The 27,935-nt window shown below is 49.6% G+C and overlaps 1 protein-coding gene across 4 annotated transcripts in view; it reads left to right on the plus strand.

The window, feature by feature from the left end:
• Positions 1-20,076, plus strand: part of SLC41A3 (solute carrier family 41 member 3) — a 35,643-nt gene extending 15,567 nt beyond the window's left edge. For 2 of the 4 annotated variants that reach the window (XM_045024801.1, XM_045024804.1), the window contains 10 exons: positions 797-904; positions 2,348-2,419; positions 3,191-3,335; positions 5,916-6,062; positions 9,101-9,245; positions 9,698-9,777; positions 13,288-13,422; positions 14,401-14,549; positions 15,651-15,731; positions 15,987-20,076. In XM_045024801.1, coding sequence (XP_044880736.1) covers positions 797-904; positions 2,348-2,419; positions 3,191-3,335; positions 5,916-6,062; positions 9,101-9,245; positions 9,698-9,777; positions 13,288-13,422; positions 14,401-14,549; positions 15,651-15,731; positions 15,987-16,172 — 1,248 coding nt within the window. In that variant the 3' untranslated portion in view covers positions 16,173-20,076. The remainder of the gene's footprint in view (positions 1-796; positions 905-2,347; positions 2,420-3,190; positions 3,336-5,915; positions 6,063-9,100; positions 9,246-9,697; positions 9,778-13,287; positions 13,423-14,400; positions 14,550-15,650; positions 15,732-15,986) is intronic. The other 2 variants (XM_045024802.1, XM_045024803.1) reach the window with 1 other exon arrangement.
• Positions 20,077-27,935: the final 7,859 nt, after the last annotated feature.

Raw genomic sequence — 27,935 nt, forward strand, 5'->3', positions numbered from 1 at the left:
TGGTTACAAATGCAGTGTGTGGTTGACTGGTCAATTTGAAACTCTGGTGTTCGTAACTCTGAGGTTCTACTGTACTTGAGATTTCAGATCGTATAGAACATCACAGTTTGAAACATCAGCTTCATGTAACTCAACTCCAAGGCAATCATCGGAATATGGGGATTGCCATACTGGATTAGACCTGCAGTCCATCAAGTTCAGTATCCAGAAACCCAGAGTGGGAAGATGCTTCCAGAAAGGTGTCAGAGAGAGAGAGAGAGAGAATCGTAGAATATCAGGGTTGGAAGGGACCTCAGGAGGTCATCTAGTCCAACCCCCTGCCCAAAGCAGGATCAATCCCCCAGACAGATTTTTGCCCCAGATCCCTAAATGGCCCCCTCAAGGATTGAACTCACAACTGTAGGTTTAGCAGTTTAGCTCAAACCACTGAGCTATAATTCCTAATAGATAGAGATTGTCTTAAGCCCTAAGGCACAAGTATTTTTTATACCCTGTTCAAAATCTCTCTTTGTTTTGACTGTTGTGACACTGGATGATAATAGGTACTACATAAATATGAGATATTATTAATGACTATCTACCCAAGAGATCAGAGAACACTTGTAAACTCAAAAATTGTTTCACCCACCATCAAATTACAGCTGCCTCTGGGGTTGGAGCATGCCAGTTGTTCACAGTGCATGCCCTGTGTTTTAGGACAGGAAGTGTGGGGGGGAACCCATATCCGGTCAAAACAAGGAGTAGGCAGAATGGCGTTAGATGAGGTTGACGTTCTTCATGTTGCCTTCCTTTTTAGCACTGGGATGTGTTTCGGACAATTACAGAAGTTTTTATCTTGGTTCCTGCCCTGGTTGGCTTGAAGGGTAACCTTGAAATGACCCTGGCATCCAGACTCTCTACTGCTGTAAGTGTTAAGCTTGCGGGGGTGCAGGGGGCCGAGTTGAGCAGGAAGGAATTCTTTGACCTATAGGGGTCCTACTTTTGTGTGTGTGCGTGTGTGTCCAACCAAGAAAGAGAAACAAAGGCCCCATCCTCTTCTGTGTGTGTGTGTGTGTGTGTGTGTGTGTGTGTGTGTGTGTGTGAGAGAGAGAGAGAGAGAGAGAGAGAGAAACAGAGACCCTTTCCCTGCTAAGCTGAAACAAGGTGTTTCAGGTATGAGCGAGTGTTAAATAAGGTTCGTGCCCTGATTCTGCAGCTGGTTGGCTCCTAAAAGGATGATTCATCCATATGTGTCCAGTGTTGGAGGGTGTTGCAAAAATTGAGAGAGACAAAAGAGAACATTGGCTACCAGTGGTGAGCTGTGAGCTGCACTACTGAGATGTCCCTCACTATGGCTGCTGACTGTTATGAATACTGAAGCTTTTCTTCCCATCCCTGGCAGTGAGCTGTCCCAGCAGACCAGCACGTGGATGTTCCTAAGTCTCCGCCCCCACCCCCCAGACTTCTTGAGACCTTCAGTAGCTTCTGCAACTCATGGCATGAGCTAGCCCCTCTGGCAGCAGCGTGACCTGTCCTTTGGGAGCTCTTTTGTTGCTTTGGGGGATGCCCCTGAGACAGGCCAGGCCACAAAACTGCTTGAAAGGAATAAATAGTAAAAAATGGCCCAGCTGTGCTCTGTGTCTGACGTGGGTTGAACTGGAATCTGAGCAACCTGAAAATGGAAGGGACTATTTGGCATCTATAGCCTGTTCCTTCCACGAGTCTTATTCTGAAGGGTGTTTGTCCCTTGTGGGAAGAAGGCTGAGGTTGGAAAAGAAGGCTTTTTTTGTTTTTTATTGTGTCATTTCTCTTCAGTTTGCACAGCACAATCACCCCAGTGGTTTCCATCAGCAGCACCAGTAGAGATGGTCCCAGACAGTTATGGGCTCTGTCAAAGGCCACAGTCAGCCTCCAGTATCTGGAAGAAGTGGCTAAACCATGGGGCTTTTCTGAGCGTATTCCCATCCCTTGGCAGCCCTGGGCTCCTGACGCTGCAAGCCTGGAATTTGCACGCTCGTCTGTAGCGCTGCAGAGCTTGCACTGGGATGTTGGCACTAGGTGGGCATGCACACATGGGATTGGCTCCTGCAGACATGGTGCACGCAGCTCAGGTACCTGCCTTTGAAAGTCTGGCCCAGCATGTCTGCTGATATCCTACCCCCGCTGCAAGAGACAAGAGCTGAACTCTGGTGCCCTTCAGAGGCTAGGGCAGGGGGATTCTCATTAATGAGAAAGGGGGAAGTGAGGAAGACTGGGGACACTGGCTAGCATCTGTCATCATGCCCTCTCCTGGAAGGTCCAAGTGAAACCCTCTTGCTGCCAGTGCCACAGGAGCATCAGGCCTTTCACTTTCTCTCTTGATTTCTAGGCTAACACTGGACAGATGGATGATACCCAGGAACAGTGGAAAATGGCCACCTGCAATTTAGCCCTGATTCAGGTAAGCAACTCCAGCTGGAGCTGGAAACACCTCCTGCTGTATTGACATCTGGACTTTTCAGGCCTCTGTAAGGGTTTGAAATGCTTGGTTGGGATTTCTGAACCTGCATCCCATGGAGCCTTTACAGGAGGGCCCCTAAATATCCTCACAAATCTAAATTAAATTATTGGAGATATACCCATCTCCTAGAACTGGAAGGAACCTTGAAAGGTCATCAAGTCCAGCCCCCTGCCTTCACTAGGCAGGACCAAGTACTGATTTTGTCCCAGATCCCTAAGTGGCCCCCCTCAAGGATTGAACTCACAACCCTGGGTTTAGCAGGCCAATGCTCAAACCACTGAGCTATCACCTATCACTTCATAATTATTCTGCCTACCCAAAACTTCATTGCAACAGCAGGGACAGAACTCAGTGCCTCCTGCTTCAAAAGCACAGGCTCTTTTTACTTAATCTAAAGGAGAATCTCCATTAACAATATAAGGCATATGACACACCGTGGATCCAGTAGAGGGCAATGGAGCACATCCACTCTACCCAGCTCATTACATTCTCTAGTGAGTGTTCTGATGGAATTGGGATTTTCTCTTAGAGGAAATCAGCTGGAGTTTGGCTTTCAGGGGTGCAGTTTCCTGAATGGGGGGTGGAATGATCCCCCCTGTCTTATTAGTGCCATGCTGTTGGTGATGAATGGGATTGCAGTCTCCTGTGCATGTGTTTGGGGTCACTGACCCAACATGGAACACTGCCTACCAGCTGATTTTTGCCCAACAGGTACAGGCCACTGTAGTGGGGCTGCTGGCTGCCATAGCTGCTGTCATCCTGGGAGCGATCTCAAAGGGGCACGTGGAGCTGAATCAGGCCGCAGTTCTCTGTGCGAGCAGCGTGACTACAGCGTTCATAGCTGCACTCTCCCTAGGTGAGTCTCGTTAACCCCACCACACCCGGTAACTTGGGACAGCAAGAAACCACCCTTTCCATGCACACCTGCTCTCCATGAACTGTTTGCTCCTTTCCCATCTGGGACAATGTTCAGTAGCTGACGTGAAACCATTTTGGGGTCTTGATGGAACTTCCAGTGGACAGGTAGCCACATCCCAAAAACATTACTGGATTATTGAAATCACCACCACAAACTGACACCTAGGGTGGCCAAGGACTGAATGCACTGGAGAGAGAGTGCTCCCCTTGCAACCCTAGTTAGGGGACGAGGCATGCTGGTGTGATGGGGGCAGCTTGCCCTGGTTCATCCACGCTGTACCTGTGCCGTGGAGAGAAGACTTCAGTCTCCAGGGAAAGTCCAAAAACCTCCTCATCAGCCTCCTCCTGGCACTGGTCAAGGTGGTGCCATCCGTCAGTCCGAGAGAAGGACGTTGGATGTGAGGGTTCGCTGTGACTTTGGGGCCTTTTTTGGGTTCCTCATTCATGGACACATCTGCACAGAATTCTCATGGGTGGTGTCTACTGACTCCTTGAATGCCTTCTTGGAGCTGCAGGTGTTGTCTGTGCTCCTCCTCTCCATGTCCCTTAAAATCCCTGTGCCTGTGTCCTGCACCCTGTCCCTGTTCGTTCATTTTTGTCCCCCATGATCTGTTGATTTCTGGGTTCTGTGGCCTCTGCTGCATCCAAAGAGTGGGCCACTCATTTGCTCTGCCCCCAGTGCCAGTCCTCAGACATCTGGCACCATCCATCCACTCTAAACTCGCACACTTTTTTTTTTTTTAAGAAAGGAAAGAAATTCATTGTGTTCCCAGTGCTCTGAAAGTTCAGACGCTCCTCCCCCACTGGGATTCTCTTCAGACCAGTTAGGGCTCACTCCCACTGCAGGGCAGCACCAAGGGGTACTCTACGTTAAAAGCACCATCCTTCAGAGGAGTCCCTTCCTGTCTCTCCCTGATGGCCAATCATATATCATTTTGAAGACCCCAGGGAAGATCTTTGAGCAGATCCAAAGCCCAGCGTTCCAGCCAATCAGTAATGCAGTTCACCGATGGACACATAAAAGTGGCCATCCAAAAGCTCTGGGTGCTCCATCTTGCAGTAAGACAGCCTGTAACACTCGGGGCTGAGTGTGAGTGATGACTGAGTGCAGAGTGGGTGTTGTAATCACCTTGCTGCCAGGACGTGTGGTAAAGTTGGTACCACACGGTGCAAAATGCCCTGGGTTCTCTGAAGTATAAAGAGTACTGCACGCATACACACACTGCTCTTTCACAGCATCTCTCTCACACACACCTCTCTCTAGGAGCATGCCGATCTAGGGAAACGTGGTATGCTTTTGACAAGTGATGGGGAATGGCTGTCAGAGCTGTCCCTTTCCTCATGGAAGGTCATGGGTAGATTAGTATGATCGCGTGTTTAAAGCCTGGGCTGGGAGTCAGCACTCTTGAGTTCTATTCCTGGCTGCATCTCTGACTCACTTTTTGGACTTCACTTCTCTATCTTCATGGCCCTCTCTGTGAGATGAAGATAATCAGAACTGAGTTCTTGGCAGGCCATTCCACAATGATGTCATTGTAAGGAGGGTCTGTTTAAAGGGAAGAGTAGGAATTCACACGTCTGCCACAAGAGGGCACCATGACATCCTTATTAGTGAGTGAGTGGGCTGCAATGTGTTGTGTATCTAGGGTTACCAACCCTCAAGGATTGTCCTGGAGACTCCAGGAATTAAAGATTAGTCTTTAATTAATTAAAGATTATGTCATGTGATGAAACCTCCAGGAATATGTCCAACTAAAATTGGCAACCCTATGCAGCAGCCCTGCACACAGGGAGTCTTCTAAGAAAAAGAGGACAAGTCCAAGAATACGGATATACCCAGGCCAGGGTCCAAGAACAATGGAGGTGCTTGTGCTGAGAAGCACTAGACAAGATCTCAGAAGTTTTTTTAAAAACCTCACAGCTTTTATTAACCTCTGTTTCCCCCAAAGATCTGACTGGATGTAAAAAGGAAGGACTTTGCTGACATACCTTCAGCTAATGTTAGGGTCTTTCCTAGCTACGGTGACAAGTAAAAAAAAATCTGAATAATACTGAATACTGTTCTGGAAAATGCCTTTGTGCTGTGGAATCTAGATGTGACCCCAGAGAATGGCACCACTCTAGTCCCCTGCTTCTGCTGCCTGGTCTTGCGTACCCACTGTGTGCATATCTATTAATGTGCTTTGTTCCCGGTCCCACTTCAAGCCAGTAGAGACTCTGTGACAGGGATGAAAGCATCTACATTTGGGCCATTCAGTGGTATCTCCACTGAGCTGTGGTGTTTGCTTTGCTGTGTATGGGCCTGTGGAAGAGTCGTGTTCTTCAGTACAGTGAGAACACTGGGCCCATTTCCTGAGGGTGACCAAACTCCACTTGGTGCAGCATCCAAGTATGGGCAAAGCCACCCATGGGCCATCCCAGAACCAGGGCAGCCCTTGGCACAGTGTGGAGCAGTGGTGCCAACACCCAAAACAGCATCATCCTCTGAGTCTGAACCCCGGGTCTGTGTCTTCCCTAGGTCTGGTGATGATCGGCGTGATCATCGGTGCGAGGAAGGTGGGGATAAACCCAGACAACGTCGCCACTCCCATAGCAGCGAGCCTTGGAGATTTGATAACCCTTTCTCTGCTAGCAGGAATCAGCAGCACCCTCTTTAAATACATAGGTAAGGTACATAGCAGAGGCCCTGCGGCTCAGCTCTTGGGGAAGCCTTCTGATAGGGAGTGCTGTTCAGTTGTAGGAGGGAAGCGTCCACATTCCTGGGAATGTTAAAGCTAGACTGGACACAGCATTACAACAGGGAGTGGTCTCATAGGCCATGGAGGTAGAGATGGAAAAGGCTTTGTAGGTAAGTCCTATGACTGTCCGGTTTATTGTAAGGGTTTGGAGACCATTCAGTGGATAATGTGGTTAGAGCAGAAGACTGGGATTCTGTCACTAAATCACTGCAACACTGGCCAAGTCACTTATGCTCTCTTTGCCTTTGCACCCCCACGTGTAAATGGGAATAATAATGCTCCCCACCTCATAAAATTATTGTGAGGCTTAGCTGATGTCTCAGATCCTGTGGGAGCACAAAGCATTATTATCATCTTGCAATGGGGAAGAGAGTATATTCTCCAAAGAGACCCACTCTAGGCCGGTGCTGTGACTGCTGTGTTAACCATGTCCTGGGGCTATGTCTACACAGCAGCAGAGACCTGTGGCTGATCCATGCCAGCCGACTCGGGCTCGCGGGGCTCAGGCTGCGTGGCTGTTTCACTGCTGTGTAAACATCTGGCTTGCCCAGGCTCTAGGACCCTGCAAGGTGGGAGGGAGTCTACACAGCAATGAAACAGCCCCACAGCCCGAGCCCTGCAAGCCTGAGTCGGCTGGCCCAGGCCAGTCACAGGTTTTTCTTTGCTGTGTAGACACAATCCTAGAGGCGACAAATTGGCTAAAAAACTTGGCACCTGAACTACTTCTCCTCTATGAGCCTGGAAAATGCACAGTACATTTTTGGAGCAAGGGAGAAATGTGATTTATGCTTTAATTGATGTTTGAAAATTGCTAAGCAAAGTACCATGGGCCTGACCTAGAAAGAGAAAAGGTTCAGGGTTGTGTTTGTTGTTTTTTTTTTTAATCTGTTGAGGATCTTTTAAAAAATAAAAAGTTGGTAACAACTAAACCCAGAGTTTCACTGAAAACAGAGTAGAAATGATGAGTGAGACAGCTGTTTCCTATTACAATAACTTATTCCACATGCCTACAAATAGGGGAACAATTGAATCCATTTCCCAGAGAGAAAGAGGCTGGGGGAGGTCCAATAATCATTTCATTCTAGTTCTCCTATACTTCAGAAATGTGTTCATTCAGTGTGCAGTTTCCCAAGATGCCGTGGCATCTGCCTACACAAAACGGGCTTGGCCTTCAGCATCTCCATCTCCAGTAATATCTCTCAGGGACTGCATTATGGAATAAGGTGATAACATATACCATAGTGTACAAATACAGTAATGTGCAGCCATGAATTTAGGGGACTATCATTGCAGCCAAGTAGTCTGGCTGGAGAGGACATAAATTCTGGTGGAGTTTTATTCAGCAGTGCTGTGGCAGGGGATTGGTTACATTGCGTCAGTCACTAATGTGACATCACCCAATTGGTGGGTTTTCATAATTCCCAGATTTCCAAAGTCTTCTGTATTTCAATGGAGGTGAGAGGGAAGTGGGACAGGGCATGTGACCCTGCCTTGATCACAGAGAAATATATTCCCTTAAGGATACTGATGAATCCTAGAAGGCCCAGAATGTTACATGCCTATGAAAGTTACATTTCCCCCCTGAGGTATAATGCTCTCGTTCCAGTAGAGCATTTTATAATCTTTTAAAATCAACGTGTCTCCTTCCAGTTCTTAATGCTTCGGGGCTGATTACACCATCCTTCCTCGCACTGAGTAGTATTTCACTCAACAAGTAATAATCAGTGGACTGCTTGCCGAGTAAGATACTACTCCTGAGGAAGGGTGACAGAACTGGTTCCAAAGGCCAGATTCTAATGGGAATCATTGCAGTGGGCATTGGATCGTACGTTATAGATGTGAACAGCCTGTATGTGTGGGGTTTAAAAATAAGCTAATTGCCAAATGCCCAAAAGAGCAAGGGGATATTGAGCATCTGACTCGGTTGGGTGTCCCATCGTGCGTCTTTGCTTCCTGTCCTGGCTGGCTTGAGGGGGTGCTGTGCGCTGTTAAACAGCTGCCATTTGCACCCCAGAAGAGGCTGCATTTCAGTGGTGGGTGAAGTGCACAATGGTAAGTACCTCCCTGTGGGGAAAAAAGCTTTCATAATGATAAGATATTACTCTATGAAGGTTAATGCTCCTATCTTACATTCCTAACCTAAGGCCCTGACAATATCTTTGGAAAAATGCACATATCAAGCTTGCTTTATATATTGGAATACCTGCAAAAATTGTGTTGCAGCAGGCTCAGCTTTTGACTTAATACAGAGAGCAGATGGAGAGCCCTGTAGACAAATTATTACCATATCAAAAGGCCTGGCACAATCCCCATCGCTTGAAGGTGTTTCTGGTGCTGAGTCATGTTTGTTTTCTTGTAGGGCAGCATTTTTTAAGTACCATTTGCTTCTGAAGATCGTTTCAAGGTTATGCTACTGCCAAAGGGAAATGTAGCTAATAGAAATGCATGTAAACCAGCAAGTAAAAACCTGCCCCTCAGCTGTCTGATGTGTGGAGCATCAGAAAACAGCAATTGTCCAACTAGTCTACTGCCCTGGCATCAACACTAGCCAGTGCCAGATGGTTCAGAGGAAGGGGTGAGATGCCCCCTCATATCTATTTATGGCATAACTTGCCCATGGGAATAGTTTCTTCTTAGCCCCAGTGAGTTAGTGGTTGACTTATCCCTGAAATGAAATATACATTTCTATCCAATCTAATGAAACGGCATGGACATCCTGATTCATTTAGCTACCTACCTTGATTGAAATCCTCCTAATCTCTTGGCCTCTGTACTGTCCTGTGCCGGTGAGTTTCACAGGTGAATTACGGACGGTGGGGGAAAACATGAAGACTTCAGTCCAAAGCACTGCTTCCTTTCTTTCAGTCAGTCAGAATGTAATGGTGGTGTCCAGTCAGATTTTACAATCTTATGGAGCTGGAGACATGTAAATCGCATTTAACTTTGAATTTCTTTTCCATGCCAGATGTGAAATACCTTTCGCCTCTGATCTGCACTGTGTTTGTTATCATGATTCCTCTTTGGGTTGCTATTGCCAAGCAAAGTCCGTCTATTGCTGAAGTCCTGAAGTCTGGATGGCAGCCGGTGATTGTTGCAATGAGCATCAGCAGGTAAACCTAGGAACCACCCTTCCCACTCTCCACCCTGTGAAGATCTTTCTCTCTCTTTCAGGGATAACAGTTAACCTAATCCAAGGTCCAGGACAGTGTCCCCAAAAAAAGAAAAATTCTGCCTGTCTGAGATTCCAGTGATAATTTATAGTGACATGGTTTTAAATTCTCTGGTCTCCGGACCTGTCATTGTTAGAGGCACTTTGCTGGAGCAATGTCTTCCATAAAACAAACACATCTGCTGCATAGTCAAATGCAGCCTGTATAACTGTCATTGGTATTGGTATTTTGGTAGCACTTAGGAACGCCAGTCGTGGCTCAGGACCCCATTGTGTTAGGTGCTGTACTAACACAGAACAAAAAGGACAGTTAGTCCTTGTCTCAGTCTCTGTATTCCGCACCTGGTAACAGGTGATCGGTAATAAGCTTTCATTTTGTGTCATTTTTAACAGCATTGGTGGGCTGATCTTGGACAAAACTGTAACTGACCCAAACTTCGAAGGCATGGCGGTTTTTACACCCGTGATTAATGGTAGGTTGAGAGCGGGTTATGTTTTTGTCCTTTCACCCCCAGAGGGCTGGGTTCACATGCCAGCTCATGTTACCAGAGAACATGGTGGTCTCGTCTGGGTTTTGCTTTATCCACTTCACACATTGCAGCACAATGGGCAGTTTCAGGCTATGTCTGCAGTGCAGTCAGAGGTGTGATGGCAGCTTGTGTAGGCATAATCAGCCTAGCTGTAATCATGCAAGGGTGGCTCAAAATAGCAGTGAAGACGCAGTGGCGTGGGCTGTACAAGCCCAGAACCCTGGGTATATACTCACGCTCCTAGCCTGCGCTGGGGTCTGTGCCAATCACTGCTATTTTGAGCCATGCTAGCTAGGTTAAAACTAGTGTGAGTATGCCAAACTGAGCTGCAGTCGTACCTCTGATTGCAGTGTAGACACGCCCTCAGATTGGGAGAGGCTCTGGAGTGGAATAGCAGGAGGTGCTGCAGGTCAGGGCTGCAGGTGTGACTGAGGTGGCAGAGCTGTGGGGAGGAAGCCTGCATAACCCCAGCCTACGACATCTGGGGGTTGCTGTTAGTCTGTCTACACCACAATTAGACACCTGCGACGGGCCATGGCAGCTGACTTAGGCTCTTGGGGTTCGACTAAGGGGCTGTTTGCAGTGTAGACATTTGGGCTCAGGTTGGAGTCCAGGCTCTGGGTCCCTGTGAGGTGGGAAGGTCCCAGGGCTTGGGCTGCAGCCTTAGCCCGAACGTCTACACTGCAATTAAACAGCCCCTTAGCCCAAGCCCCGCGAGCCTGAATTAGCTGGCACAGGGGCAGCTGTGGGTTTTTAATTGCACTGTGGACATACCTTGAGTTTCATAAGCATTAAATCACTGCAAAAATATCACCATAAATCCCATTTCCTTCCAATCCCAAGTCGACATTCTGAGCTGTGCAATCAGTCCAAGCTTCTGATACATGTTGATGATCAAGATTAGCCCACTGTGGAAACAACCTGGGCTTTTGGATTGACTTATTTCTGATATAATGTTTAGTGCAAGTCAGGTTCTTTCTAGAGGAAACTAACATTCATTAAGAAATCACAGCGTTGTTTCATCTGCAAAGCATTTTGTCATCTAGCGGCTCTTTAAGCTGCGGTGATTCTAACACCCACAAGATGTCTTGCTAAACCTGTCTACCTGCAGTGTAAGCCCAGGGTTCGAACTTAGGCTCAAGCCTAACCCCCCTTCTGACTACACACAAATCACACTGACCCAGGTCCCACGACCTCACGGGGGTGGCGAGGCCAAGCCTGAGTCAAGCTGGGACCCAGGGTTCAAACCCTGTTGCTTTGCAGTGCAGATGCTGCCCCACTGGACTTGTGCTCTGGGAGTCCACCAAAAGTATTCCACTGTCCCATGGGCCAACTTTCTTTGTCCTTTGGTCAGTCAAGTTTGGTGGACAGTCAGCTTTTCCCGCACTACACAAAGAGCTAGAGCGGCCATCTTTTGGGAGGGTGCTAGGAAGTCTGGGGGCTTGTCTACACTTACTGGGGAATCGACGCTGTGGTGATGGATGCAACGGTGGTCGATTTTAGTGGTTCTAATAAATATAGGGTGACCAGATGGCAAATGTGAAAAATCGGGACACGGGGTGGGGGGGTAATAGGAGCCTATATAAGAAAAAGACCCAAAAATCGGGACTGTCCCTATAAAATCAGGACATCTGGTCACCCTAAGTAAAGACCTGCTAAATCGACCGCAGATCACTCTCCCGTCGACTCCTGTACTCTACCAGAACGAGAAGAGTAACTGTCGACATAGCATAGTGTGGACCCCGTGGTAAGTAGATCTAAGCTACGTGAACTTGAGTTACGCTACTAACGTAACTCAAATTGTGTAGCTTAGATCCACTTTCCCACATAGTGTAGACAATGCCTGGGATATGGGTGCTTGGACTCAGGGCTGCATAATGCAGTGTAGATGTTGGAGCTCCAGGCTGGGACCCAGGGTTCAGCAATTCCTAACCTGGGGTTACAAATGAGTGTAGATGTTCAAACCCTAGATTAACAAACCCAAGGTCTGCTAACTCAGGTTCTATTAACCCTGATCTTACTTTGTAGCGTAGATGCACCCTTTATGACAAACCTTTTCCAGTGCTATTAGCCAAAAAGCTATATTAGGAAATCAAATCAGAGCCATTCCATTGATCAGAGTTCATAAAAGCTAACACAGACTGCTAATTCAGAGCGAAAATTTATTGTCCCAAAATCATCTGCAGAATTAAGCATGCCCCTGTTTTTGTGCATTCCCTGTTTGCATGGGCAAAGATGCCCATGAACAGTTTGAGCGTTCCCTTTCAGGGAGTCGGTTTGCAAATATCACCCTTTCAGTCATATTATTGTTGGATCAAGTCCTGAAGACTTTACTTGGTTTTAATTCTGGCAAATTTCACCTTTCACCTTGTGGAACTCCTTGCCGGAGGAGGTTGTGAAGCCTAGGCCTATAATACGGTTTAAAAAAGAACTGGATAAATTCATGGAGGTTAAGTCCATTAATGGCTATTAGACAGGATGAGTAAGGAAGGGTGTCCCTCGTCTCTGTTTGTCAGAGGGTGGAGATGGATGGCAGGAGAGAGATCACTTGATCATTGCCTGTTAGGTTCACTCCCTCGGGGGCACCTGGCATTGGCCACTGTCAGTAGACAGATACTGGGCTGGATGGACCTTTGGTCTGACACAGTATGGCCATTCTTATGTTCAGAGAGAGAGAGTGTGCCTGAGAAAAGAAACAAGTAAAGGCTGCAGGATTTAGCTCATTATTATTTTATCCAGTGCATCCCATTCCCTCCACCACACACGTGTACATATAGACAATGCAGGATTGCTCCTTAGAATAGTCAGTGGTCTAATGGAGAATGTAGCTGCTATTTCATGTTTGCCAGAATTAAACAATTGGGAAGGAACTAATTGCCCTTTAATTAACCAACATGGTTAGGGCTGATTCATTCTCATCTGATGCTTTCTTACTTAATAAGTGCGTCAGGTGCCTCCAAATGAACAGGATGATCACTGTCTGTTTCACTTGTGATTTAAACAATAAAGTCTCTGTAGCTGAGTCCCTCCGAGAAGCAGAACTGAGAGCAGCAGCTGCCGCCTTTGCACTGGCTGTTTGCACTGGGTGTTTCCCAGAGATCAGTTCATGCTGGCTGAACTTGCATCATCGCTGGAGATCATGCAATGTTTTATTTGTCATAGCAAGCAGAAGATCCAGGGGAGATGTTTTATATAAAACCACCAAAAAGAGACATTCATCTGAACTTTCCTCTTGCTGTGATTTTTGTGAGTGTTCCTAGTATGTGAATAAAACAGCACCACAATGACACATGGGTTGGGTTGATCTTTCCTTAATCACCACGCCCACTGCACATCTGAGCAGATGCAGATTGGCCAACCTTCTGCTAAGTCCCTAGAGACCAATGCATCGTGTGTGCTTCTTGCTGCCACTAGGGAAGAGGCTTATGGGATTGTTGCATTTTGCACTTGCAGGTGTTGGTGGGAATCTGGTAGCCATCCAAGCCAGCCGCATCTCCACATTCCTGCACTTCTGGAGTATGCCTGGAGTCCTGCCCTACAAGATGAGGCAGAACTGGCCTAATCCATGCACTACGTTCTTCACATCAGGTAGACAATGAACTCCAGGTGTGCACGTCACAAAACCCATCATCCCAACGAGAGCGTTCTTTGTCACCCTGGCTGGCTAAGGACCGAATGGGTTGTGGAGAGTGAGCTCCTCTTTCTTCCGTAGAGTGGAACCTCCAGGGCAGGGTTGAGGTACCTTGGCAATGGGCAGGTTGAGGGAAGCTTGTTCCTATTGCCTGTGCTGTACTTGCTCCATGAATGGACCGGGAACATTGGTCTCCAGAGTATCTGTCACTGGCAACAGATCATTTGAAAAGAAACTTGAAATTCACTCTCATGGAGAGTCACCCATTGTAACTGGGGCCGTCCCAGATGCCCCAGTGCATGAATTAGTAGCAGACTGTAGCACATAGTGGGGCTGATTCTGATCTCGCTGATGCTGGGAAAATCAGGGCAATGGAGATACACTGGCACAAGCAAAATCAGAATCTAGTCTGTTACTCTTAGATGAGTTGCTTTTCCCCTGGAAGTTTGTGCGCTGATGATAGGGCAGAGTCAGAGCTAGGAAAGTGGATCACAGTGATTCAGAGCAGGAGCTGAGTGGGGACCGGAGCTGCGTAGGACATCTGAATGGAACAGCCATGGGAAGCTAAGCAAGAGGATCAGGAGAGAATCATGGAGCTGAGTAGGTACGTAGAACGTGGTTTTATTATGAGGTTAATGCCAGAAAAAGCTGCTGGGGGCAGTCCCAGAAATACTTCATATGGTGATAGGAGTGGGATCCAGATGGATGGATAAAACAACTAGATATTAGGGATTATGAGTAACTGTTATATTAAGGAGCTGAGTATCATTCAGAAATGAGTTGTCAACAGTCCATGTCTCTCTCCTCCTCCCCATGCAATGGTATTTAACATCCACAGATATGTCTGTGGTCACTGAAAGATGTACAGCTTTATGCTGCTTTCCCCCTCAAGCAATAACCGCTCTGGTTCATTTTAATACATGTGTTCTCTGCAGGGGTGAATTCCAAGTCAGCCCGTGTCCTGTTCCTGCTGGTTATCCCCGGACACCTGGTGTTCCTGTACACCATTCGCCTCCTGCAGGGCGGCCACACAGCCATCACCCTCACTTTTGTGATGTTTTATCTGACTGCTGCTTTGCTGCAGGTAATAAAAAGAGCCCGGCTGAGCTGAGGGTGAATCTATCGGCCAGCAATGAAAATCCCAGTCGCTGTCCCTTAGTCCCTGTCACTTCCCACTGCCATCCTCACCCAGTCTCCATAATCCCAGGAAACATTAGTGGCAGGAGCATCCCTGTGCCAGATGTTGGATACGTCGTACAGGCTCATGTAGTTCTTTGTCCCACTGCAGCAGTAATATAATATATTTAGTGGGCAAATAACTCTCTCTAGTTTGTTTGCTCCCCCTCTCCCCTGTTGTTGCTGGTCATCACAGCCAAAGGGAAGGGAGCAGGTTTTGTGCTCGGCTGGTTAAATATCCATGATAATTCGGCAAGGCTGATTTCACATGCCAAAGTGGAAATCTGTGGGGTGGGGGAACTGGACTTTGTGGGTCAGAGCTACATTCAGCAAGGAGAAAACCCAGCACCAAGAGGCCTGAGATGGCGAGAGATCCCACATTCAAAAATAACAGCCACACATAAACCTCAGACCACCAGTTCGATCGGTTCTGCCTTTGCCCCTTTATACTTTCACTGTTCTGCCTTCCCCACCCCCACACTCCATTGTCCTACTCACAGACACGTCGCTGTCACTTACGCTCACTGATGCTCTTGGTTCATTCACCCTTTTAAATGAGCCATTCTACAAGTTCATTAGCTTGCAGGGTAAAAGATTTTGTTCCTCTTTTTGCTTCCCTTTACAATCAGGCTTGCAGCTGTGTGTGAATTCTTTGCACAGTTGGCTTGGCCTTGCCATCCTTAGCCTGTGTTTATATGACCCGCAACCCTGGCACCACAGTTGAAATTGTTTGTTGTTTTTTTTTAAAGGGTTGCTATTCTGCATATGCACCATCGCAAAATCACTCCCACAGTCAGAGCCAAATATGAAAATACATGCAATAAATTACGGCACCGGTAACAGAACCTCCGCAACATCACCGCTGATTTCTAGGGGACCCAGCAGAGAAGAAGTTTTTCCTCCAGCTGGTTATCAGGATCTTGAGTTAAATGTGAAGGAAAAACAGAAAAAATCTCACAGATTTTTAAGTAGTCTAGATAAAATATCACTTCTCTTTTCAATGGCTCAGGGTTCACTTGCTTCGTATCTTCGATGTGATAAAAACCTACTAGCTCTCCAATTGACCAGGGAGATTTCCAAGGAAAACGAGGTAGACAAAACCTGAATCACAAATGTAAAAGAGAAGCATAAAACCTCTGCCTACAGAAGTTACCTTCTAGGGGCTGGCCGATTGTTTTTCCCTAAATTTTTTTAGGCCCAGTCCTGCTCACGGTTAGTCTCCCATTGTCTTAATTAGTGGCAGGAACTCCATCCCTCCATCACAATGACTGTATTCTAGCAATAGGTGCCGTATCCCTGATGCATGCCTGTCACTGACAGCTGGGTCTGTCTTCTCTTTGGGCAGGTGGGAATCCTGCTCTACCTGGCTGATCTAATTGTGCGACTGGTGTGGAGGAAGGCCCTGGATCCAGACAACTTCTCCATCCCCTACCTCACTGCCCTGGGCGACCTCCTGGGCACGGGATTCCTGGCACTTTGCTTCCGCTTGGTTTGGCTCGTCAATGGGACTGAGATGAAACTGGGAAACTAAGAGGACGTCTGCTGCAGCACTGGCCCATTGCTGCTCCACCAAGCAAGCCATTCAGTATGGTGCTTTAACATGGTCCAACATGTTTGTTAGAGACTACGTCTCAGACTAAGTCTTTAAACTGGACGGGTCTGCTATCCTTGCCCTCCCCTATTGACCACTGCAGTGCCTTACAGCTGTCGAATTCAGATCAAAAGAAGCAGCACCCGTCTGGACTTACCCAGCTTTGAAAGCGACCTAGCCATCCTAAAACAGTACACGCTGCCCATGTGTGCATCTAGAAAACCAGGGGTTAAGGAACACAGGTCATATCTTGGGAAATCTGCATTTTGATTGGCTTAAAAATGTATGACTGTAATCACCTGGTAAGTAGGAGACTAATGCACACTCCGTTGAAGTCAATGGGAGTCTTTCCATTGTCTTCAGTTAGTCTTTGGATCAGATCCTAGATGAGGATGTTGCAATGTCTCTGATCAGCAGTTAGAGCCCAAGTAATATTTTCTTGCCTCCTCCCTCCCCACCACATCTCCGGGGAGGGAGAATCAATAAGGGCCTTAAAATTCTCTCTCCATAATTTCTGTATTCAGGGTCTCAAAGAGCATGTTCCCCATTGGATTGCAACGCACTGAAAAATCATCCAGGGCAGGGCCTGCCTAAACAAACATCTCTAACTGACAAGGTGGATTATTCTTTGTTTGACAGTTTAAGGAACATCTGTTCAGTAGTTTTTATGGTTTATTGAAACACACAAATAAAATGTAAACCCTTTCGTAGTTTGGGGCAGGTTATTGCCATTATTTTGTTGCTGCTAATCACTGTTATTGGCACTGGACTAAGGAACTGTTCGATCACTAGCACCTAGACCTGCACGGTATGGACCCTTCACAGCGTGGGCCACATTTCAGCTGGGATACATAATCCAGCCACCCCTTTTAAAAAAAACACCATATAGCATAGAAATGGAGGACAGGGTGGGACCTTTAGAGGCCCTCTAATCCAGCCCCCCAATCTGAGGCAGGACTAAGTAAACCTAGACCATCCCTGGCAGGTGTTTGTCCAACCTATTTTAAAAGCGTCCAGTAGGTCACACTGTTGATGGTTGTTGATTTGTGTAGAAATCTTTGGTTGGTCGTGTTCCCCAGCCCTAAGAGAGGAAGCGTGGAACCGTGGTTGAGGGCACTAGCTTGGGAGTCTAAAAACCACAGTTCAGTTCCTTACTCTGCTACAGCGCTCCTCTGTGACCGTAGGCAAATTATGTGGGGCCAGATTTTTAAAGAAATGTAGGCACCCAAAGATGCAGGTAGGCAGCCAAGGGGATTTTCAGAAGTGCCTTGGTGCTTTGTCTGCGGGACGTTGAACAGATGCAGCAACTAGAGAGATTGCAAACTGAGTTTCAGTGGCTTAAAGATTGAATCGAGCCCTAAACTTCTGATCTGGCTTTTGAGCACCCTAAAGTTTTAGATTGAGATTTTTCAAAGGAGCTTCTGAGAATTAGGCAACCAGCACCATTGAATATGAACAGATTTGGGTGCCTAACTCTGTAAGGCCCTGTTGCACATCCCAGCCTTAGTGCTGCCTGGATCTTCCTATGACAGACCATTATAAAGAAATATATTTGCAAAATTCAGATCCCAGTTTAGCTTGTGAACATCCCTAAAATCCTGGGTTATTCAGCTCTGCGGTACTGCTTGAGGCCGTGTTCTGTCTGAAAACATAGCTCCAGTGACCCCTTTTTCGTTCACAACTGTAAGTGCTGCAGCCCAGGCTGAATGGAACATTAGCTTCTGGGATGGTTGCATTTCAGCATTCACGTCACATTGTCCTCTAATCACGGCCCTTTATGCATTATCTAACCATCTGCCGCCTGTGTGAAGTCAGCACAATTCAGTTTCAACCACGAGCGGACGTGTGGTAATTGCAGCAGCGTAGACAGGAAGACGGGTTACTTGCATTCAAATTGAAACATCATTATCATGAGCAATTTCAGATGTGCGGGGAAGGGGGCGTCGTGCAGTCTAGAAGTTTGCAGATCTGAAGCCCATAACCAATTTTTTTTAAGAAGTGACTGTGATGCTGGCTTGAGAGCCCCTACAGAACAAAGTCCTCCCGCCACAGAACAGGTACGGCATGGGCAGCAGCAGGGCAAACTTCCTGCGCAGACTTTCTAAGGAGTCCCTTGTCTTTGCTATCTTCCCTACGAGGGTGGGGGTCTAAGTGACTTAGGCAAGCTTCTTCCTAGTGTGTTAGCACAGTCCAGCAGGGGCAAAAAAGAACCTACAGGTGGGATCCTAATGAGACATCTTTTCCTCTTTTAAGAAGAGCACTAAAGAGGTGGTTGCTCCCATCATCCGACCCTACAGCAGTTTTTCCTACAGATAGTCACCTGGAGAAATTCACGCTGGAGCAAAGGGCCAGCACAAGCCTAATGCACCCAGGTTGAGGACTTATTTGGTACTGGCCCTCTGCATGGGCTTGAATTTTACCCCTAGTGACTGTGGGCCAGTCACTCTCCTGATTTATGATTCCCAGTAAATGACTCCATGGTTGCTCTTAGAATTTAGAAGAATGAATTAGTGCTTTAATTTTTTTTTAATAAACAATATTTCTTAATGACCAGCTTCTTCTGGTTGTAAATATTGACAGTGTCCTTGGGCTGGAACATGTAATCAGTCCCAGCTGTGTGCTATTTATGTAAAAAGGGCATGATTGTCAAGCAAATGTTATACCTTTTAGCTGACGTGTTTTTGTGCAGGAGGGTTTGGCAATCCCAGATGTGTCTCAGTGGCTGAAGCCATATGCCTGGGACATAAATGGCACTGACAGAGGGGCTGCTCGCTAAGGTCTGGCTGTATTGAAACGCTTGCTGTTTGGCCAAGCAGCAAAATAATTGTGTTGCTGTACTGGAAGGAACAGAGTTAGGGCTTAAAAGTGGTTCTTTTCTATCCTCCAGAGATATGATATAACACAGCGGTTCTCAAACTGTTGAGCAGGACGCCAAAGTGGGTTGTGACCCCATTTTAACGGAGTCGCTGGGGCCAGCATTAGACTCAATGGGGTCCAGGGCTGAAGCCGAAGTCCAAGGGCTTCAGCCCAGGGCAGCAGGGCTCTGGGTCTGGCTCTGCTCCTCCACGCCCCCATCTGGAGTCATTTAGTCATTTTTATTGTCGAAAGGTGCAATGAAGTTTGAGAACCACTGAAAACAGGAGAAAATGGTTTCTGTGCAAGGGGCTTTTTAAAGTGCATATTAAAGGGACATTTATTGGTCTTCTAACCCTGTTTTCTCTCTCTCTCTCTCTCTCGATATGTATATATAATCAATCAGACCCTTATTTCAAAAGAGCTTCTATAACAAGACTTAAGCTTCAGTGCTAAGGCAGCAGTAAGTAGGCTGATGTGCTTGTGACCAAATTTGAAAATGGGCCTCAATGCAGGGAAAGTACAAGCAAGTCTCTTTGTGGTATAGACCTGATCTCGGTGCTAAATTCTTACCTCATTTCTGGGATTTATCGCTGCCAGAGGTCCTGATTTGCTGTATCTTGCTTTTTATATTGTCAGTCATATCTGTGCAAAGTGGATTTTCTACCATTCTGTGGTGGTGGTGTGTGTTTTGCACTTGCTTTGCAGAGATATTCTAATACAAAGCTTAGTGCAGTGGGGAAACAAGCCCCCAAAACGCAGACCTGCAACTGTTCCAGGCATAAAAATCCTCTTGGCTTAAGTGGAAGTTCTTTGCCTAGAGCACTGGGACTTCTGGGTCCCAGAACTATGAGTAACTCCATGAAAAGCCACGTGAGCCTGTATTTAGATGTATCTAGTATCCAATTTTAAAAGGAGGAAGGGGCAGAGTCCACTTTTCTCTCAATTTTTAAGCCTTTCTTGTAAGAACAGTGAAAAACACGGATTGCCTCGGGCAGGGATAGAATGAGCTTTTTCCAATAAAGGAATGTGAAAGTCACTTGTCTCTTAGAGTATGTCTTCACTACTGGCCGGATCATCGGGCAGCGATCGATCCAGTAGGGATCGATTTATCGCCTCCCAGTTCACTTTAGAGTAGTTCTTGCCATGATAGCAGCATCTCTAAACCGACCAAAACTCAGCACTAAGAACTGTTCAAACCTTCAGACATTACTAACAGTAATAATGATAGTTCGCCCGTCACTCAGCCTCAAAACCCCACCCCTGGAAGCTCAGCATATAGTTGGCTGAGTGGAGAGAAGCTCTACATTCAACCTGAATCACATTTCTCCGCCGCGATGTCTGGATGTAAGGTTTGTCTGGTTGCCTTTGGAATTGCTTGGAAATGGGGCTCAAAGTTTCAGGGACTGGGCCAGGCACCTATGGGCTGAACCCAGGCAAACTTGATGAAAATCAGAAAACCCCGTGGCACTGGGAAAGTTGCTCCCTGCTCTCCCTGCTGAGCGCTTCTTAGCAGCTCTGGGGTGCAGTGTCAAGCCTTCTCTACGCTACGGTTTTGCTGGCAAAAGGCAGCTTTTGCCGACAGAACAATGGAGGTGCAAAATTCTGCTGTTTTGCAGACCTAATAAAACCACCTCGACGAGAGGCATAGGGTTGTTTGCGGGAACTTAAAGTAACAATGTGTTAATGTAGATGTTGTTGTTCGTTATGTAGCCATAACTGGCCTACCCCAGTATCCCACAATGCCCACCATGACCACATTGCTCACTGTTTTGAACGCTGCTGCCCTGCATTCAGCTACACAGGCATGTGCCTAGGGTAGCCAGGTGTCCGGTTTTTGACGGGAACGCCCAGTCGAAAAGGGACCTGGCAGCTGCATTCAGCACTGGCGACCGGGCCGTTAAAAGTCCGGTTGGTGGTGCAGCGGCTACCAGGGCGAAGGCAGGCTCCCTGCCTGCCCTAGCGCCATGTGGCCCCCGGAAGCAGTCGCTAGGTCCTTGCAGCCCGTAGGCACATGGGCAGCCAGGGAGGCGCTGTGCATTGCCCCCATGCTGAGTGCTGGCTCTGCAGCTCCCATTGGCCAGGAACCATAACCAATGGGAGCTGTGGGGGTGGCGCCTGTGGTGTGAGGGCAGCACACAGAGCCTCCCTGGCCACCCATCCACCTAGGGGCTGCAGGGACCTGGGGGGCCCTCTCCTTCACTCTACATGCCTCCTTCATCCCTGGCCTCACCCCATAGCCTGAACATCTAGCCGGAGTCCATCTCCCCCCTGCCTCAGCCCAGAGCCCATACCTCCCTGTGCCCCCTGCCCCAGCTCAGAATCCCCTCCTGCACCCAAACTCCCTCCCAGAGCCTGCACCCCCCAACCTCCTGCCCCAGCCCTGAGCCCCCTCCCACACTCCAAACCCCTTGGCCCCAGCCTGGAGCTTCCCCCAAACCACTCAGCCCCTCCCCCCCGAGCCTGCATCCCTGCTGAAGCCCTCACCCCCTTCTGCACCCCAAATGCCTCTTCAGCTCCACACTCTGACCCCCCATGCCCCCAGCTGGGACCCGCATCCCCAACCCACAGCCCCAAGCCCAGATTTCCCCCCAAAACCCCCAAATTCCTCATCCTTGCCCCCCACCCCCACACCTGGAGCACTCACCCCCTGCCCTAGCCCACTGACCATGAGGGTGGGGGAGTGAGTGCACACATGATGGAGGAAGGGGGGGTGGCGTGAGTAGGGATGAGGCCTCGGCGAAGGGGCAGGGGCGGGTCAGAGGTGTTCGATTGTCTGCAATTAGCAAGTTGGTAACACTATCCCCCCCCATACACCCCCCCGCAGCCCCAAGATTGGCGACGCCATGGTCGTGCCAGGGAGTGAGCACGCCTCCAGGCCCAGGGCCCCAGCACGGGTCCGTGTGCTGGGGCTTCCCCTGCCCCTCCCTGTGCTTCTGTGGGGGACCGGGGTTGGGGTGCTGGGGCATCTCCTGCTCACCCAGCCCGGCTGCTGGGGATAGAGCTGGGGTGCTGGGGGTTTCTCCTGCTGCCCCACAGCTTCTGCCAGGAATGGGGAGGGGTGCGTTTGGTCTCCCTTCCCCCCCTCCACCCCATCGCTTCTGCCAGGCTTCTTCCAAGGGGTGGGGTGGGAGCAGGGGTCTTCTCCTGTCCCACCACTTCTGCTAGGGAGCAGAGTCGGGGCGCAGGGGCTTTGCCCAGCGGCCGGGGCACCGAGTGGCAGATTTTTTTCCGGGGCCTCCCAGTTGGCCAGGGCCCCACTGTCCCAGTGACTAATCGACTACTGTCCCCGGCGGTGGGTGCGGCTCATTGGTCTGTGGGTGAACTGGGAGGGAAGCCCAGACTCAGTGACGTGGAATCCTGCTCGCCCGCACCCCAGGAACACAGGGGCAGGCACAGCAGGCTGCTGCAGCTGCAGGGGGGAACACGGGGGGCATACTGCTGTGCTGAGCTGGGGCGGGAGCGGGGGGGGGTGTCCCCCTCCTCCTGCCTCCGGATTGGTGTGTTCTGCCTGACCTTAGAGACAGCATGCCCCCCCCACACACACTCGCCCACCAGCACAGCCTGTCTCTCTCACATACACACTCCCCCTCCCCCAGACACACACACTGTCCCAGTTCACCCACTCTCTCCTCCGCCCCACCCCCTTCAGTAGAACAGCGGTTGGCAGTCTATTAGGATGTCCAGGGAATGATGGGATTGAAAAACCTCCATCCTGTGATGTTCTACCTGCCCCATGAAGCATTGCAAACCCTTCCCAAAGCGCCCTGCAGCCAGTTGCACAGTGGGATAGCTACACATAGTGCACTGCTCTCTGCGTGAATGCACGAGCTGCTAGTGTGGATGCTCTCTGCTGACACAAGGAGCGTAGTGTGGACATGCAACAGCGGTTTAATTAAACCAGTTGCTATATGTCACTGTAATACCGACAGATCCCAGTCATTGGCAGGTAGGAGTGAACGTGGGACCTCTGGAGCTAAATGCATGGACTGCTATGCGGTGCCACTAGAGGGGCACAGAGCACCACGCCCAGGAGGTATGTGGCTTACATCGGCATACCTTTTGTCAACAAAACTCTATAGTGTAGCCAAGCCCACAACCAACCTGGGTAGCCCGAGGGCGAAGAGAGGCAAGGCAGCTTTATGTCTCCCTCGCTCCAGCACACTGCCGCCACAAAACCTGCTTCAGGGTGAGGGCACGCGCGAGAGAGGGCATCATTCAGCCAGGGGGCAGGAAGGGAGAGGCAAAAGGAGATCCCCAGAGTCCTGTAATAGGCATAGGAGTAAGGTGACCATATTTCCCAAAGTAAAAAAATGGGACACAGCACTGGGTTGGCCTGACCCGCCTGGCATCACTGCATGTCTGAACCCCAGCTGGAGCCAATGCTCCAACACCTGGCCCTCCCCCCCGCCCCAACCTGGGGACACACCCCACTTTTTGGCAACGTGTAAATTTGTTCCTTTTGCTCTTGGCACCTGAGGATCAGTTGGCAAGAGCACTGTGCAACAAATGCTCAGTTTTGCCAAAAAAGGCAGGACATCCAGAACAGGGCTTAAAAGGGGGACTGTCCTGGCCAAAACAGGCTGTATGGACACCCTATGTAGGCGGCAATGCGCAGCACACAGCGCCCTTGTGGAGACTAGGATAGTCTGGTATGAAGCGAAGCGGGGGGTAACTGGGGACCACACAGAGCCTGGTGGAGGGAGGATCGGCGGAGGTACACAGACCCCCTTGAATGGGGGTGGGAAATGTGAAACCCTGGTATGCAGGGGAGCAGAGACTAGGCAACACACAGAATCCCCGCCATGAGGCAGGGAGGTAGGAGGGGTTGCTGGGAGTCCCTGAAATAGTGGGAGAGGGAAGGGGCGCACACAGGCGGGAAGGGGGGTGGGGGAAATGAAGGGAATGCAAGGAGTCAGCGGTGGGCACAATGAGTGCAGAGTATAGCAGTAATCAAGGGTGCACCCCTCTCGCATTATCCACATTTTAGAGGTTGGGGCAACAGGCACAGAGCACTCAAGCTCCCCCAGGCAGAATAGACCACAGGAGTGTCTGCTGCTCTGCCATCTAAACCCTCACCCACGCCGCCACTGCCATTGATTTACTACTCTGCGGTCATGGCCACCGCAGCCCAAAACTCCAGAGGCTCGATTCTGAATTGGGAATGACGCCATTGAAGTCAATGGAGTTGTAGCAGTGTGAAGCCACTGTGAGAGGGGACTTGCCTCCCCCTCCCCCAAGTTCACGTTCAGGTGGCCCGAGCTGCCTGGTGAGCTAACGCCTTGCCCCATTTAGCCTTATTTACTGAAAGCATCTGGTTAAACCCAAAACCTCAAAGGGCTTTAGGTGCCTAATCCACAGGGAGTTAGGCACCTGCATCCTGTTGCAGATCTGGGACTTCAGTATAGTCCTGCTTTACCCGTATGTAAGAGAGCAGAAGTTGCCAGAGATGGTGAGTTGTAGGGAGCCTGTGGTGCCTGGGCTCCAGGAATATTCAGAGCCAGGGAGCCCGGCTCCACCAATGTTCAGAGCCGGGTCTCTCCCCCAGTCCTGCCTGCCACCCTTGCGTGCCTCCTCCGGAGTGTCCCCCAACCCCCGCCCGCTGGCACCATGTGCCTCCCCCAGAGTGTCCCCCAACCCCCGTGTGCCTCCCCCGGAGTGTCCCCCAACCCCCGCCCGCTGGCACCATGTGCCTCCCCCAGAGTGTCCTCCAACCCCCGTGTGCCTCCCCCGGAGTGTCCCCCAACCCCCGCCCGCTGGTACCATGTGCCTCCCGCAGAGGGTCCCCCAACCCCCGCCCGCTGGCACCATGTACCTCCCCCAGAGTGTCCCCCAACCCCTGTGTGCCTCGCCCGGAGTGTCCCCCAACCCCCGTGTGCCTCCCCCGGAGTGTCCCCCAACCCCCGCCCGCTGGCACCATGTACCTCCCCCAGAGTGTCCCCCAACCCCTGTGTGCCTCTCCCGGAGTGTCCCCCAACCCCCGCCCACTGGCACCATGTACCTCCCCCAGGGCCCAGAGCATCCCTGCCTCAAGTAGGTGGCTGCCCTGCTGCTCTGCAATGTGGTCCCTTGTTGCCGCCAGCAGCTGCTGCCTACAACACAAGAGCAGCAGTGGGAGCCTGAGGTGGCTGCTGCACCTCCGGAGGGAAGCGATGCTGAGGGGGCTTCTGGGAGCTGGAGTCTGGCCAACCATATGATTCCTCCCACCCTGCCTGCAGCCATCACTCCTGCCCCACGCTGAGAAAGGGGCAGCCCCAACCCCCGTGAGGCTATGGTGAGGAGCAGCAGGCTGCAGCAGGGAAGGAGGCTACATGTGATGGCAACCCCCACCCCCAGCATCCACTACAAGGGAAGGGAGGGGGCTTCCTGGACCTGAGAGGGGCCCCGGCCCCTAGCCGCACATGCAGTGACAGTGCTGGGTGAGTGTGCTGCAGGGGGGGGCGGGGAAAGAGGGCTGGAGGACTGAGTCCTCCTTTCTGGCCCCAACCCCAGGGCCGCCTGCCTGCACCCCAAACTCCTCATCCCCAGCCCCACCCCATCCCACCCCAGAGCCCACACTCCCAACCAGAGCCCTCACCCCGCCCCGCAGTCCAACCCTCTGCCCTACCCTGAGCCCCCTCCTGCACTGTAAACCCCTCATCCCAAGCCCCACCCGCAGCCCTCACTCCCACACTCCAACCTCTGCCCTAGCCCTGAGCCCCTCCCACACCCCAAACCCCTCAGACCCACCCGAGCCCACACCTCCAGTCAGAGCCCTCATCCCCCCACATTGTGCAATATAGGGAAACTGTGAAATGCTTACTGTTTCCAGTCCATTTTTACATTATTTAAAATATATATATATTGGCTTACAAGCCAAGTGTGTGTGTGGGGGGTGAATCTTGGATTCGTTCTGGGTACCACCAAAAATTCTACAAACCTGCTGCCCCTGGAAGTTGCCCCTTTCCCTTGATAAGATCCCCCTCTTGTTCCATTATGCCGTCAACATTGAAGAACAGAAGGACTGGGCCTGCGGGAACAGCATCACTCATGGCCAGTTGAGGCGCATCACCAATGCAGCCAAAACTTGCTTTCAGGCAAAGGAGGCGATGACTTCAGCCTCCTAACAGAGGAGGGAATGGGGTTGGTGCGGGGGGAGCAGTATTCCCCAGCATACAGCACCCCAGTAGCCTCACCAGCTACCTCCACAAGTGGCAGTCATAGCATAAGCCAGTGTTTTTCCAGAAGCAATACCTTGTTAGAAGTACAGCATTCTCCCAGGGTGCAAGAGCCAACAGATAAACACAAGCAAATCTGGGGAGAGGAAAAAACCTTCACGACTAACACTGCCTCCAAAGACATACTTGACAACACAGCTGTATTTTTTCTCATTCACTGGAAGCCTGTTTATTCCTCCAGCTGGTAAACAAGCCAATCAGTGTCACCCAAGACGTGCTGAAAGGAAACCTTGGTATCACTGAATCTCAGTTTTGTTTCACTGGCAGAAGAACCTTCACGTCATTAAATAAACCTCTGGGCGGGGGGGCCGTGTTTAACATCAGGCAGTACAGGAAATATGGTTTATGGTCTGAAGAATGAAGAGCACAGTGTTGTTGAGACTGCTTAGAGTAAGGCTCTGGCTTTCCATTCGCCACTGTGATGCCAGAAAAGCAGAGCATTAAAGCCAGCAATTGGATGTCCCCTCTCTTTTTTAGTTTATAATATACAGTAATTTGCATTTTTATGAATTTGTATTGCAAAGCACCAAGAGATCTCAAATAGGATCAGACTTGGTTGTGGCAGATGGTGTATAAACACACAGGAGGTCCTGGCCCCTGCCTTAACATGTTTACAGGAAGCTTTTCCTCTATAGAGCTGAAACTATTTTTGTAAGTACCCGCACCCCCACTTTACAGTTGGAGCCACTGAGGTGCTGAAGGAGAGAAGGGCCAAAGTGGCCCCTAATTTTTTGATGCCCAACTGCAACTGCTCAGCAGTGTCAAGCAGCCACAATGCCAACTGACGTCACTGGGTTGTGTGGCTGCACCGCAGCGCTGAAAAAGTAGGCCGTAGGCATTTAAGGTTGACCACAAAAAAAATAAAAAAAAAAACCCAGAGGGTACTGTTGCCAATAGGGGCCTAATTGAGTTGGAGAGAGTCCCACAGTGAATCAGTGGACTAAACCCCAAGTTTCCTCATATCGCTCAGTGTAAACTTGTCAAGGTTGTGAGGCCTGAGAGTTGATCTTTTGCCCATCATTTTGCATCTTTCATCCAGGAATCTCAAGCCACTTTGGTAAAGATCATGACACAAACACAACTATTTTACAAATCCCAACACAGGGCTTCTAAGCCACCCTTATCACTAGGCCACACCATCTTCCTCTTGTTTAAGAATTTGCTGCTGTTGAGGGCACTGAGCATTCCCCATAGAATATCAGGGTTGGAAGGGACCTCAGGAGACCATCTAGTCCAACCCCCTGCTCAAAGAAGGACCAATCCCCAGCCAGATTTTTGCCCCAGATCCCAAAATGGCCCCCTCAAGGATTGAACTCTGAACCCTGGGTTTAGCAGGCCAATACTCAAACCACTGAGCTAACCCTCTTCCATTTCAACACCTTGTCTCCTGAGCTGTGTGTTTCAGAATGCCAGATAGGTATCTCACAGGTGGAAGCATCTTATGATCAATGGGAAGGATTTGATTTTTAAGTAAGTACCATCCTAGGGCTTGTGACTGAATGCACCTCTGTATTCACAGCCTACACACTATTGTAATAATCTTTGTACAAAATCAAAAACTAACTCCTCACTGGTCAATGATATCATGGTGAAATAGATGTAGCAACACCATCTGTAAAATTACAAATTCCCC

The sequence above is a fragment of the Mauremys mutica genome, chromosome 7, assembly GCF_020497125.1.
Source record: "Mauremys mutica isolate MM-2020 ecotype Southern chromosome 7, ASM2049712v1, whole genome shotgun sequence".
NCBI lineage: Eukaryota > Metazoa > Chordata > Testudines > Geoemydidae > Mauremys > Mauremys mutica.